We start from the raw sequence: 13,102 nt of genomic DNA on the forward strand, positions 1-13,102 counted from the left end.
ACAAGGAAAAAGGAAGCACCTGTCTTCACACAAGGTGTTCTATGACTAGCAAAAACCAATGATTCTTTCTTAGCACAGGTGACCTCTGCCCCTGGTTTTCAGCAACTTGGACTTAGAAATGAAGTAAGGGGGAAAAAAAAAAAAAGAAAAGAAATGAAGTACGGGGGCACCCGGCTGGCTCAGTTGGAGCAGCATGTGACTCTTGATCTCGGGGTCATGAGTTCAAGCCCCACGTCAGGTGTAGAGGTTACTTAAAAATAAAATCTTAAAAACAATACATAAATAAAATCTTAAAAAAAAAAAAAGAAATGAGGTATAGAGGGGATGACAGATGATGTGTTCTGATCTGGGCTGAGATTGGTGGGCAAGTAATTTAAATTCCCTCCTGGCAGATTTGAATCCTATTACCAAAGCCCTTTCCTACCACCTTCCCCCAACATCAGGCCTTTGGGGTTATCAAGAGCCTTTTCAAAGCTAGAGCTTTAGGGGTCAAGCCCCCGGGGAAGGTCATGTTTGCTATGCTTGCTTTTCCCTCCAGGGAGCTGAGGGTGGAGAGCTTGAGAAAGAGTTCACAGGTGCAGAGTCTTCGGCAGGAGCCCCATCCCCACCACCACCGGATGCACCACGGAGCACACTGTCACTACCATGCAGCACTCATTCTGGCTTCTTCCTAGCCCAGAGGGAGAACACAGAGCAGATGCGTACTTCACCCACTCCCGAGTTTTGCCCAAATAACCCATATTTCCTATTTCTGAGTCTTTTCCTCCCCATCATCTTGAACCAGCTACAAGCAGTCTTTGCCCTGGCATCCCGCTGCGACTGCTCCTGCAAGGTCACCAATGGCCTCCACACCACCCACACCAACACCCCACTCTCCCCTGTATCTTTCTACCCTACCTGCAGCATGTGTTGCCATTGTCTGTCCGGCCTCCCTGACATCATCTCTTTCCTTGCCTCCCAAAACACTTCACTGTCCTGGTTGTCACCCTTCTGTACTGGTTTCTTCTTCTATGTCTCCTGCTGGTCCCTCCTCTTCCCTCCACTCCTATGCTCTCTTCTCACCATGAAAATGCTAATCACTCTCAAATTTGTATCTCCTGTCCACATCTCTCTCATGGACTCTGGACTCACATGTTTTACTGCCTAGTCGACATCTCCACTTGGATACCTAATAGATATCTCAAGTCATTGCTCCCCAAACTCAACTCCTTCTTTTCTTCCTAAAACCTGCTCCTCTCATGACCATCCACATTGCAGTAAAGGGCAAGTCTTTCCTTCACAGCGATCAGGCTACAACCCTCAGACCACTAAGACCAGGCAGTAGCAGTGGAGGTGACAAGAAGTGTCAGATGCTGCAAACATCATGGGAGGTCTTTAGTCCCCACGTTAAGGAACTCAGTCCATTGGCAGCCAGGGTGCAGTGACCCTAGCTGAAGACTGATGTTCGGAAGCACTCAGAATCTGAGTATTTAGGTAGATCCAACAGTTTGGTGGGGCACAGGGTGTGAGGGTGGGAAGGAATCAAGGATGACTAAAATTTTCAGCCTTGTCACTGGTCTGCTTCTGCCCTGACTCTTGTACAATCAGTTCTCAACAGCAGCCAAAAAGATTATTTTAAAAGGTAAGATCATGCTGCTCCTGCTCAAAACCCTGCCCTGTCTCCCCATGTCACTAGAGCAAAAGCCAAAGTCTCACAATAACTGACAAGGACCTACATGATGTGCCACCCTCGTCCTATTTACTTCTCTGACCTCAGCTTCTATTTACTCCCCTCCTTGCAACTCCCCAAACAAGCCAGTCAGCCTCTTGCTCTATGACTCCTAAATCTTTTGTGTCCTCTGCTTGGAGCACTTTTACCTTCAATATCCACACAGCCAACTCTCTCACTCCTGGCAAACCTCTGCTCAAATGTTATTGGTGTCCACACCCTACACACCCCCTCCTGGTCCCTTTTACCCAGCTCCACTTGGTCTTTTTCCATAGTACTCATTAACTTCTGATACACTGTATAATTTTCTTATGCAGTTTGTTTATTGTACTGTCTCCCTCCTCTAGAATGTAAGCCCCACAAGGACAGGGAATCGTTCTGTTTTGTTTCTAGATATATCCCTACAACTTAAAAGAATTCTGGGCAAATGGTATGTACCCAGTAATTGCTGTTGAATGACACAGTCAGGGCAGGGGCTTGGTGGGCTGTGTGCTAGGGCAACTGGCAGAGATTGGAGACTCCAGAAAGCTTTTTCAGGGGTTGGATTGGCCACTAAGGTCCTGGACAGCAGGGAGAGCGCTCAACCAGGTGATGACTAAAGCAAGCATGGCTCACATTCATCTCCCTGAGAAGCCTGCTAGTTGCTTTTGATTTTAGATGGGCTTTCTTATATCCACTTTCTTAGCTTCTCTGGTTTTCAACCATAGTGTTTAACTGTTTACCTGCTTTTCTATCCTATTCTTGCATCAGCCCTTTCTCTGGTCTAGAACTCACTTCAAATTGGATCTAACAAATGTTAAAGCTGGAAGGAACCAAAGAAGACATCATTTGTATTTTAAGATGAGAAATAAAAGTATGTCTTGGGGACTTTTTCATCTCTGATTTCACCATTGAACAAATATTGATAATAAGGTGCCTGCTTTATCCTCTCGCCTTGCCCCAAGCACAGAAGTGGCTGTTAAGGCTAAGAGGTTGAAGAGAGGGCCCAGAAGCAGACCAATAGTGTCCATTACCTGAGCATGGTACACCCCAGAGTACCCAACATCCTTCTCCAGAACTTGCTCAAAACATTCCTCTCATCACCTGGGAGTCCAAGTTCCAGTTGGAGAACCATGGGTTTAAATAAGATCACTAAACCAGGAGGAAACAGGGTCAAATCAATGTAAGTGGTCTCCATTCTCCCTGCCTTCCTGCCCCCCATTGTAGTAAAGTGTCCTGTCAGAAAGAGGCACTGTTCCTTGATAGACAAGAAGGTGAGAAGAAGAAGCGTTGGGGGGCAGCCCCGGTGGCTCAGCGGTTTAGTGCCACCTTCAGCCCAGGGCGGGATCCTGGAGACCTGAGATCAAGTCCCACGTTGGGCTCCCTGCATGGAGCCTGCTTCTCCCTCTGCCTGTGTCTCTGCCTCTCTCTGTGTGTCTCTCATAAATAAATAAATAAATAAAATCTTGAAGAAGAAGAAGAAGAAGAAGAAGAAGAAGGAGGAGGAGGAGGAGGAGGAGGAGGAGGAGGAGGAGGAGGAGGAGAAGTAACAACGTTGGAGCCCATTCTCTGTAGGAGCTTACTTTTCTGGGAGGCAAGGAGAACTGGGTGAGGCCAGAAAGGTAAAATTGCTGGGAACACCAAAAACTGGGCATGTCTAGGTTCCTCTCATGACTACACATTTCCTCGGTTAGTCCCCCTTACCTTGGCAGAGGAGGCTTTCCATTAATTCACTCAGTGGCCCTGGGTGACTCATGGCCTTCAGAGCAAACCTGGGCATCAGCCTCTAGCTCCAAAGCTGTCATCCATCAAGGAAAAGAGGAGTCCTAAAGCCCTGCACTTGATCAAGGGAAGAGACTATGGGTGGTAGTGTTAGGGATTAAACAGAAAGTTTGACTGGGTCCAGGACCCCTAAAAACATTTCCATTCTCAGTCAGAATCAGCATGCTGAAAGGCAGGCTCCATCCAGGGAGGAAGCAGCCACAGGCCGCCACACCCATCTCTTCCCTCACAAAACCATGGCAAGAGCCAGGGGCCTGATACTCTTCCTGGGTCTGCATTTCCACCCAAGACGGTGTCACACACTTCTGGACCTGCACAAATTTACTACAGAGCCCTGAGGCAGAGCTCAGATCGATACAGACACTGCCTGACAAGCTCCCCTCAAAAGGGTGAGCCCACACCCCCCACCGCTCCTGATCACAGTTCCCTTTGCTTCCCCTTCCTCAGCCCACTGGTTTTGCGCCAAACCCACAAATCACTCCCTCCCACCTCTTCGTGCCCCTCGGGCTAATACCCAGGCCAACCTTTACCCAATTCCAGAGAGGCTTGGGGAAAGCTGCTCACCTCCTAATCTTCCTGCCATGTGAGGGGCTAAGCTGGTTACTAGGCTCCAGGTACAGAGTCCCAGTGTCGAGCATAGCCCCAGACTCCTCCTCTGCCCTGGACCAGCCTTGTCCCTCCAGCCAGTTCACTGAAGGGAAGCATGTGCAGTGTCTAATGCTAGGGTGGAAGTGGGAAGGCCTCCTTCCTTCCCTCATAGTGCACACGGGACAAAGTCCTGTGATTTCAGGCTGCTGGCCAGAAATCCTTGGGGAGAAAGGACATACCAGCCCATACCCACCCCTCTGGAAATATTCACATTAACTTCCAACTCCAAGGCCAGTCCTCCAATTGCCACAATCCTGAGAATAGGGCTCCAGGGCTTTAGAGCACCCCTGTCCCCACCCCCACCCAGCCTTCCCACCTCCACCACCCAAACCCACTGGGAGACAGAGCTCCATGTGTTTAGAGGCTCCTACTCCCCTGAAAAAGGGTAGGTGTTACATTAGGGTATCCTCCAATCCTTGCAGCCCACAAAATAACTACTGCCCTCAGCATTTTCCCATGTGATCTACCTCCGCATTTCCCCTTCCTTCACCCTAACTGCAGCCTCACTTCCAAACCAGATTTGGGATCCCCAACACCCATAAGCTTTACCCATGGACAAGCAAACCCATCCTAACCCACTCCTCAGCCAGAATGCCTCAGTATCTGAGAAATCCCTCCAAGCTCTCCCACAGAGGTCTGGGTTGCCCTGAAAGTGAGTTACTGGTGGGAAATTAACTCCATTACTGTGGGAGAGCAGAGTTACCCTGGGGGGCTGGAATGGGGTGGGGGGATTGAGAAGCCAGTAAAGACCTAGGAAAGAGTTAGAGGTAATACCACATAGACACACACGTTCAGTGGGAAATTTTTAAGGAAGAGCCACTAGTATCAAAGGTTATGACACCGGAGGGGTTGGGTAATGATTGGCTTACGGAACATCATGGTGCCTGGGGGAGAGCACAGGAAGACACAGATTAAGGAGTCTCATGACCACAGGACAGTTCAGTAGCAACGTCATCTTCCACATAGCTGCCATTTATTAAGCACTTTACATACATACCTCTAATCCTTATAACAACTTGAAAGGCAGGTACTACTATCTTAATTTACAGGAAGAGCAGTTGAGGCTCTAGGGGCTTAAAGAATTTGCCCAAGATTACACAGAGATTAGGCAGCAGAGCCAGAGTCCAAACTCTGATCCATCTGGTTCCAAACCTATGTTCATATTCTTATGATGCCATACCAGTCTAGAGAAACCCCTGGGAAAGTCAGGCAATCTGTCTAGATCTCAGCCTCCTGCAGTGTCCTGACTGACTTGGACTGGTCTTTCTGACTCCAGCATTCTATGTACCCCCAGCACTCCCCAGAGGGGCAGTAAGCGCAGGAGATGGAGACATCCTCCTTCCAGGGATGGGTGGGGTGGCGCAGTGGCTCTCACCTCCCCCATTTTTGTAGCAGAGATAGGGAAACCTCCAGACGTTGCCCAGGCCAATGATCTCCCCAGCCACTGACAGCACAAACTCCATCTTGTTGTTCCAGTGTCCCCGCTCCAGAGTGCCCTCTCCCTTTGCCTTTTCCATGACTGGGTACGCGGCCTTTGTCTCTCCATTACTGGTGGTGCTCGAGACCCTGCTATCCATCCCACCTGGAAAACAAGCAGCGGGCTCGGTTACTGCTTGGAACCCTGGGAAAAAAGCCTTCCCCTTCCGTCACCAGCAAATTCCCCAAGGGAATAAGTGCGCTGGAAGAAAAAAGATTCCAACCCCCTTGCCTGCAGACCCGTGTCCTCCTTAGTTAGCACCCCTTATTAGTAAAGGCTGAGTGAGAGCTGCCGAGAATGTATATTCCTTTCCTGTTCAGGAAGAAAGCATCGATACCAAGGTACAGACCCTGCTTCCCCTAGGCAGGTCGTCTCGGGTTGGGGCTTGTGGCTGTGGAAGAATTCACGTGGCCCCAGGTTGTCTAAGTTCTCCCTGCTGGCCAATGACTCGCTTTGCGTACATTAGTGTGTGCTTCAGTTTCAGTGTCCTGTATGCTGGGGACACTGAGGCCAGGAAAGGATCCTTGAGGCCAGCAATTTCCCTCATAGGAATTTACTCTAGGGAAATCACTGTGCCTGATTTGGCATTGAGGATGTTCATTGTGTACAACAGCAAAAAATGAGAATGTATATAAATGTTCCAAAATGGTAGATAGGTGAGTAAATTATGGCACGTGCATAGAGTGGACTATTCTACAATCATTAAAAATTGTGTTGCAGAAGAATGTGTAATGAAATGAAAGTGTTCACAAATATGTGAAGTGAGAAGTTATAAAATAGTATATATGATATGATTATGCTTGGGAAATATTTTGCAAAGTGTACACACTGAAAGATTGGGATATCCACCAAAATGTTTCTCTCTCCGTGGTTGGATTATAGAAATATTTTCCTTATTTCTATTTTCTACATTTTCATCAAAGAACATGATATATTTCGAAATATTAAAATAGAAGCAACTTTAAAAAAAAATCCTTCCAAAGGAATGAGAGAGGCTGAATGGGGCCCTGGAATTCTGAATAAGATAGGCTTATCTTTCCACTATCCTTCCATGTCTCTCTAAAGTCAACGTAAGAGAAAGATCTTTTTCTTTTTTGGTGATGATACATGTAGGAATCTATTATGGTAGAGAAGACAACATGAAATGAATAAAGAGCCATAGTTCCAAATGCTTCACTGCCCTATTCTAGACTCTTATTGGGATTGAAGAGAAGATTGGGTATTGTTCACACTTAGTGAGCAACTACTATTAAGTGCTTTACATATATTTGTTTCATTTATTCCACACAACCACCCTGAAAGGTAAGCAGTATTAATTCTGCTTTGTAAATAAGGAAGCTTCAGCTCAGAGAGGCTAAGTGACATGTCTGCTGCCATACAGCAAGTCAAAGGCATAGGCAGGACTTGAACCCACTCTGTCCCTGCTCTTTCAATTAAATCTCTCCATTACATTGGCTACCCAGGTTTATCAGCATGTCTCAATAAGCATCTTCTGATGACTCTCTCCTGATTTTATACAGTGGTCCCTTTTCTGGAGAAGGAGACACATGGACTTTTTCATATGCCTCAAGAAAAATTCATGCTAACAAACTTTCTCACTGCAAGCCCCATCTGGCCAGACTCTCCAATGGCTCTGCCTCTCCCAAGGGGCTACCTTAGGGATTTAAAAAGTCACAGAGAAAGTCAAGGAACAGTAGGAACCTTTGCTTATTTGGTACATTGGGGAATAGGCTCCAAAGATTGTGAGCTGAAAAGGAGAAAACCCAACCAGCTGGTCCCAAGAAGGTTCCTCAGCCCTTTCAAGAAGCTTGTCTACGTCTTATGCTGGTTCAGAGCTTCCCTTTACCATCTGATGGGTGTCTTCCTATGGTGGAAGGCCATTTTCCTCCACTCCTTCATCCTCAGGGTACTGCTTCTCAGAAACTGCAGTTAAAAGGTCATGAGCCATGCAGTCAGACAAACCGGGCACAGATCTTAGTTCTGTGCTGTACCACTCGCTGTCTGACTCCAGGGAAGTGAATTAACTACTCTGAGCCTCAGTTCACTCGTCTGTAAAAGTGAGAAGGACTAAGTGAGGCGATGTATATATAATAAAGCACTTAGTAGAACAACAGGCATTCAATTTTTTATTTTCTTTCAGTCTTGCCAAGAGTTGTTCATTGTCTCATCTCACAGAGAAGCAAGCCTTCCTTTCTTTCCTTTCAATCTGGGGTTTTCTTCCTCTAAATCACATGGTCCCTCAAGCCAACAGCCACTGAAGCTTCAGAAACCCCAAGAATATAGCATCTAGTCTTTGCATATGCACACATAAGTGGCAGAAAAATATTTTCTAGGAGGGTCAAAAAATCCTTTCGTTGTAAGTCCTATGATCTTGCCAACCTGTAGTCTGAGACCTAGAAACAGAAGAGAGAGAGAGAGAAGAAAATGTTACAAACCTTAGTGCAGTTGCTGCCAGAGGTCCAGTCAGGGGGAGAAGAATTATCTAAGGGGGAAGGGGAAGGTGCTGGCTATTTAAAGTGCGGTTCCAACTCCTCTGCCGCACTTGTAATTCTAAACTTGGCCCAGCCCACATTCCGCCTCCTGCCACCCCACCCCACTGTTCCCTCCCCTGAGCACCAGACAACTCACACGCGAGTGATTTCACAGCCTGGGGAGTGTGAGCACACCCTGGCAGGTCAGGCCAGTTGCTTGTGAGGCTGGGCAGCAAGCTGTCTTCCCCAGGGTTCACGAGCTCTTCCCTCTGGCAGCCTCAGGGTCTCCCTAGAAGGATCCCATCTTTCACCCTTTTTCCAGTTCCAGGTCTCCTATACTCCCATCAGGAATAGGTGCTCCTTTAGTTGGGTGCCATTTAGATTGAACACACATTTCTCTTATCCTTTTGCAGTTTACGATTTAGTGTGGACTGTGATTAAGAATAAAGATACGTGGGGGCACCTGAAACTAATGTCATGTTGTGAGTCAACTATACCTCAATAAAAAGATACATTAATGGAATGAAAGAATATCAATCATTTTTGCAGGTTGTACGTATTATCTTTTTTTTATTTTTTACTTTTTGTTTCACTGGCAAGATTATTATGCACAGAATTCAATAAAAGAAAACTTATGTCAGAAAAAAAAAGATACATAAATTACAGAAATCTGAGAAGTCAGAAAAACTTCCTAGGGCACACACATACACACACAAAATTTTTTTTTTCAGATTTTATTCATTTATTTGAGAGAGAGAGCACAAGTAGGGAGAGGAGAGAGGGAGAACCAGACTCCCCACTGAGCAGGGAGACTCGCCCTGGTGCAGGTGCAAAGCTAGGGCTTGATTTCATGACCCTGAGATCATGACCCACAACTGACCACGGCCCACAACCTTGAGATTATGACCTAAGCCCAAGTCAGAGGCTTAACTGACTGAGCCACCCAGATGCCCCACGCACACACATTTATATATATGCTGAAAACTTTGAAAAAATATTCACTAAACAATTAATACGCGTTCTATTTGGACCGTAGTGTTGGGGCCAGGAAGTAAAACGTGAAGTCAGGGACATTTTTCACTTCTGCTTTTGAAGCTTTGGGATTGTTTGGATTGTTAAATAATGTGCTAGAATTGATTTTTAAAAATAATTTTTTTAACCAATAGGGAAAAGAAAGTGTTAAGCTTTAAAACAAAGCAAAGCCCCAGACTCATCCTAAGTGAAAGAGCTGGCAGGATAGAGGCAGCAGCCCCGGTGGCTTTTCACTTTGTGACCTTTTTGCTCAAAAACATTGTTTTCAAGAAACCTATAAAAAAGGGGCACATACTCCTTTCCTCGCAGGGTTGAGTAAGATTTCAGGAGACGATAGGTATATGTGAAGGGCCTAACACATAGCAAGCCTTTGAATAATAGCTGGTATTTATCCTTAAAAAATCATTCACAGAGAGCAAAGATGAGATTGGGAGACCCCTGAGCAAAGCTGGGCGGAAACGGAGTCAGGGGATGGGGGCGAGGGTAGGGGTGGATGCATGTGCCTGAAAGGACGCAAAGGAGTGGAAAAGAAGGCAAATTCACTGATTCTAACAGTTTCTATCTCTCTCAGCCCTCATCCGCCTCCAGGGCAGGGAAGCACATCATGATAATACCCAGAGAGGGGCTCCTGGGGGGCTCAGTAGGTTAAGCCGCAGCTTGGATTCAACTCAGGTAAAGATCTGAGTCCTGGAGTACAGCCCTGCCTCTGGCTCCCAGCTCAGCTTGCCCTCTCTCTCCCTCTCTCTCTCTCTGAAATAAATAAATAAATCTTAACAACAAATAAACAAATTAAAAAGGCCACCCAGGGAGCCTCGCAGAGATTATTATTACTGTGTTTCAGCTTCCCCTTCTAGTCCCTCCATTTTATTTAATGATTAAACAAGAGACCAACAGCGTTCTCTGAGAAAGGTTACAAACTCAGTCAAAAAGTTTATTTTCAAAGGCAATGCTATTAATTTCTGTTTTTACTTACCATCAGGTGGCACTAATGACCTAGTAATTGACCTGTAAGCATTAGAAACTCTAGTGATTTTGCTCTGGAATGACCAGATAACTGGATTTACCAAGGCCTCAGATATCTGTATAGTATTCGAAGTTAGGACACCATCAAGCCTTTAGCTATGCTGCACAGCCCCTCCTCTGCCCTCTATGTGCAAAAATTGGGGTTCTCAGCTTCCATGGAAGACTCTCAGTGATCAGGGCATCGTCAGGAGCAGGCTGAGTTGGTTTAGACTTGTATTAGGGTTATTTAGAATTGCTGCCCTTGTATTAAGGAATGTTTGGTCTTGCTAGTTGATCTTATTGTTTTTACATAACCACCTACACATTACCTTTTTTTTTTTTTTTAAGATTTTATTTTCAAGTGATCTCTATACTCACCATGCGGTGGCTCAAACTTAACACCCCGAGATCAAGAGCCACACACTCCACTGACCAAGCCTGCCAGGGACCCCTACATATTACCATTTTGATTGCTATTTTATTCCTCTCCAAATCTTTGTTACCCCCAATCTCTTTCTCCGTAAAGTAGGATTTCATGCTGTAGGTCTTTTGCCATGTTTAGGTTGACCAAAGTTTTAAAAAGTTTGAGAACCACTGGTAAACGAGTGTTTATGACAATTCCTCACAACTCCCTGTCTGGGGTTTAGCACAACTCAGGCAGGACTAGCCTTGTTTCTACTTCACATCACCATCATCCTTCGGCCTCCTGGGTCAGGAAACCTGGGAATAGGTAACACTAGAATTAGAATTAATTCAAGAGTTTTCACTCAAAAGGCTGCATAAGTTTTAAGACTCACCTTAGACTGGTAGGATAACTGAAGGAGGCACTCCCCAAAAAGGATGTACGAAATAAAGTGAACCATGGAGAAAGCAGTCTGGTAGATCTTGGCTTCTATCCAATTGACCCCAGGCATATTTAGATGCCGATATGCCATGATATAATCCCCCCAGCAATTTTGTCTTTACTAGGGGTGGCACAGGGCAAATAAATATTAGGAGTGTGATTCATTTCGAAAAGAGTATTTCTGAGGAATACCAGTTTCAACACTGGAATGAGGTGATAAAGGAACTGGTGGAGATCTTCAAATTAATAGGCATAGGGGCACCTGGGTGGCTCAGTCAGTTAAGCATTTGCCTTCAGCTCAGGTCATGATCCCAGGGTCCCAGGATCAAGCCCCACATCAGGCTCCCTGCTCAGTGGGGAGCCTGCTTCTCTTCTGCCACTTCATCGCCTGCCCCCACCCTCACTCATGCTCTTGCTCACTCCCTCTTTCTCAAATAAATAAATAAAATCTTTTTAAAAACTAATAGGCATAGTTTTATTTAACCACAGGGGTGAGGAACCTATTGACTTTTTCTTTTTTTTTTCCTATTGACTTTTTCAGTTCTTTTCAAATATCACACTGAAAAGGAGGAAAGGAACAAGTAGAATAAACTAAAATTATGATTTGTAAAACTGGAACGATCTGAGCAACAAAATGAATAAGAATGATACCAGATTTCAACCCAAAGAATGAAATATATTCATAGGTCCGTGCTAATATAAATAAATAACCAATTAAGTAAATAAATGGGGGAGAAAGGACATTCACAATTAATAAAAGTAGAAGGAAAGCAAGAAATAGAAACTAACCATTAGACAAATACCACTGTAATGATTGTTGGAGACAAGATCCACCAATGAATGGTAAAATTAGTGTGTAGGAAGTTTACATAGTCTCAAAGTATCTCCCCCAAGATATTTATTAATTATAAAGAGATAGTAACTTCATGATGTAGACATCAGATAGAAACCACCATAGCCAAATGACCAAGGCTACCATCTCTAGTAATAAAATGTGTCACTGGGGTGCCTGGGTGGCTCAGTGGTTGAACGTCTGCCTTTGGCTCAGGGCATGATCCCAGGGTCCTGGGATAGAGTTCCGCATTGGACTCCCTGCAGGGAGCCTGCTTCTCCCTCTGCCTGTGTCTGTGTCTCTCTCTGTGTCTCTCATGAATAAATAAATAAAATATTTTTTAAAAATGACATATTACTATCCATATCATGAACCACAGGAGATGATATACTAAGAAAAACACAACCACATTTCTGCCAAAAAAGCAGTTCAGTCATGAAGAAATTTAAGACAAACCCGGACAAAATAACTGACTGCTATTCCTCAGAAACATCAAGGCCATGAAGGACAAGGAGGCAGGAACTGTTTTAGGCCACAGAAGACAGAGGGGAAATAATGCTCTCATGTACCCTGGGATCCTACCTAGGGTCCTAGACAGGATGCTAGAACAGAAAAGGGCCATTAGTGTAAAAGCTGGCACATGAAGAAAGCCTTTAGGTTGACGGCGCTATGTTATGTTCCTATTCTGACAACCATTCTATGACTAAGATGTTAACATTAGGAGTATAATGGAAACTGCGCTATTTTTGCAACATTTCCTCAAGTCTAAAATTAATTAAAATAAAAAGGGTTTTTTCAAAGATCATGATTTGCTCCCTGACTATTGTTGTCCATGTCCTTGACCCTGTTGGAAAAAGCACTGGGAACACAGGTGTCCTGAAAACACTGATGACTCTTCTCTTGTGCTGTGTTTGATAGCACAAGACCCACACTTGTGCTGGGTAGGATAGCCTAAATTCTACAATCCCAAGGTCTTAAAAGAAATACAACTTATGACAGAGAATATTAATCTCAGTCATCACCATTACTAATTTTATTGGGCACTTCCAACGTGCCATTCGCAATGTGCTAAGTATTATACATGCACCATCTCATTCTACCCTCAGAATAATCCTACGAAGTGGATGTAGAGGCCGCTTTGGGTCAACAGGCTTGAAAAATGGAAGCCTGAGTAAGGTAGAAGGGCCTAGAGTGACCCCAATCCCCTGGCTGAAGACAGGCCCATCAGGGGACCCACTCCAAAATCTCCATAAGTTCCCGCTGACCAATGGGTTACTGACACACGGACACAGGTACCAAAAAAGGAGAATGCCATACATTCCCATAC

General features: G+C 45.2%; 1 protein-coding gene across 10 annotated transcripts in view; it reads right to left on the reverse strand.

Annotated features, from left to right (window-relative positions):
- The window catches only part of SLC6A13 (solute carrier family 6 member 13), a 36,095-nt gene extending 27,933 nt beyond the window's left edge, over window positions 1-8,162 (reverse strand). For 3 of the 10 annotated variants that reach the window (XR_012017838.1, XM_072799379.1, XM_072799375.1), the window contains exons 1-2: window positions 8,030-8,162; window positions 5,493-5,699 (exon numbers count right to left, since the gene is read on the reverse strand). Coding sequence is in view for 6 of the 10 variants with exons in the window: in XM_072799379.1 (XP_072655480.1) it covers window positions 5,493-5,694 (202 nt within the window). In the remaining 4 variants the exon portion in view is untranslated. Of the gene's footprint in view, window positions 1-3,391; window positions 3,527-4,033; window positions 4,186-5,492; window positions 5,700-8,029 lie in introns of those variants that run through there. The other 7 variants (XM_072799376.1, XM_072799382.1, XM_072799377.1 and 4 more) reach the window with 7 other exon arrangements.
- Between the last annotated feature and the right edge of the window lie 4,940 nt (window positions 8,163-13,102).

The sequence above is a fragment of the Canis lupus genome, chromosome 25 (genome assembly GCF_048164855.1).
Source record: "Canis lupus baileyi chromosome 25, mCanLup2.hap1, whole genome shotgun sequence".
Classification (NCBI taxonomy): Eukaryota; Metazoa; Chordata; class Mammalia; order Carnivora; family Canidae; genus Canis; species Canis lupus.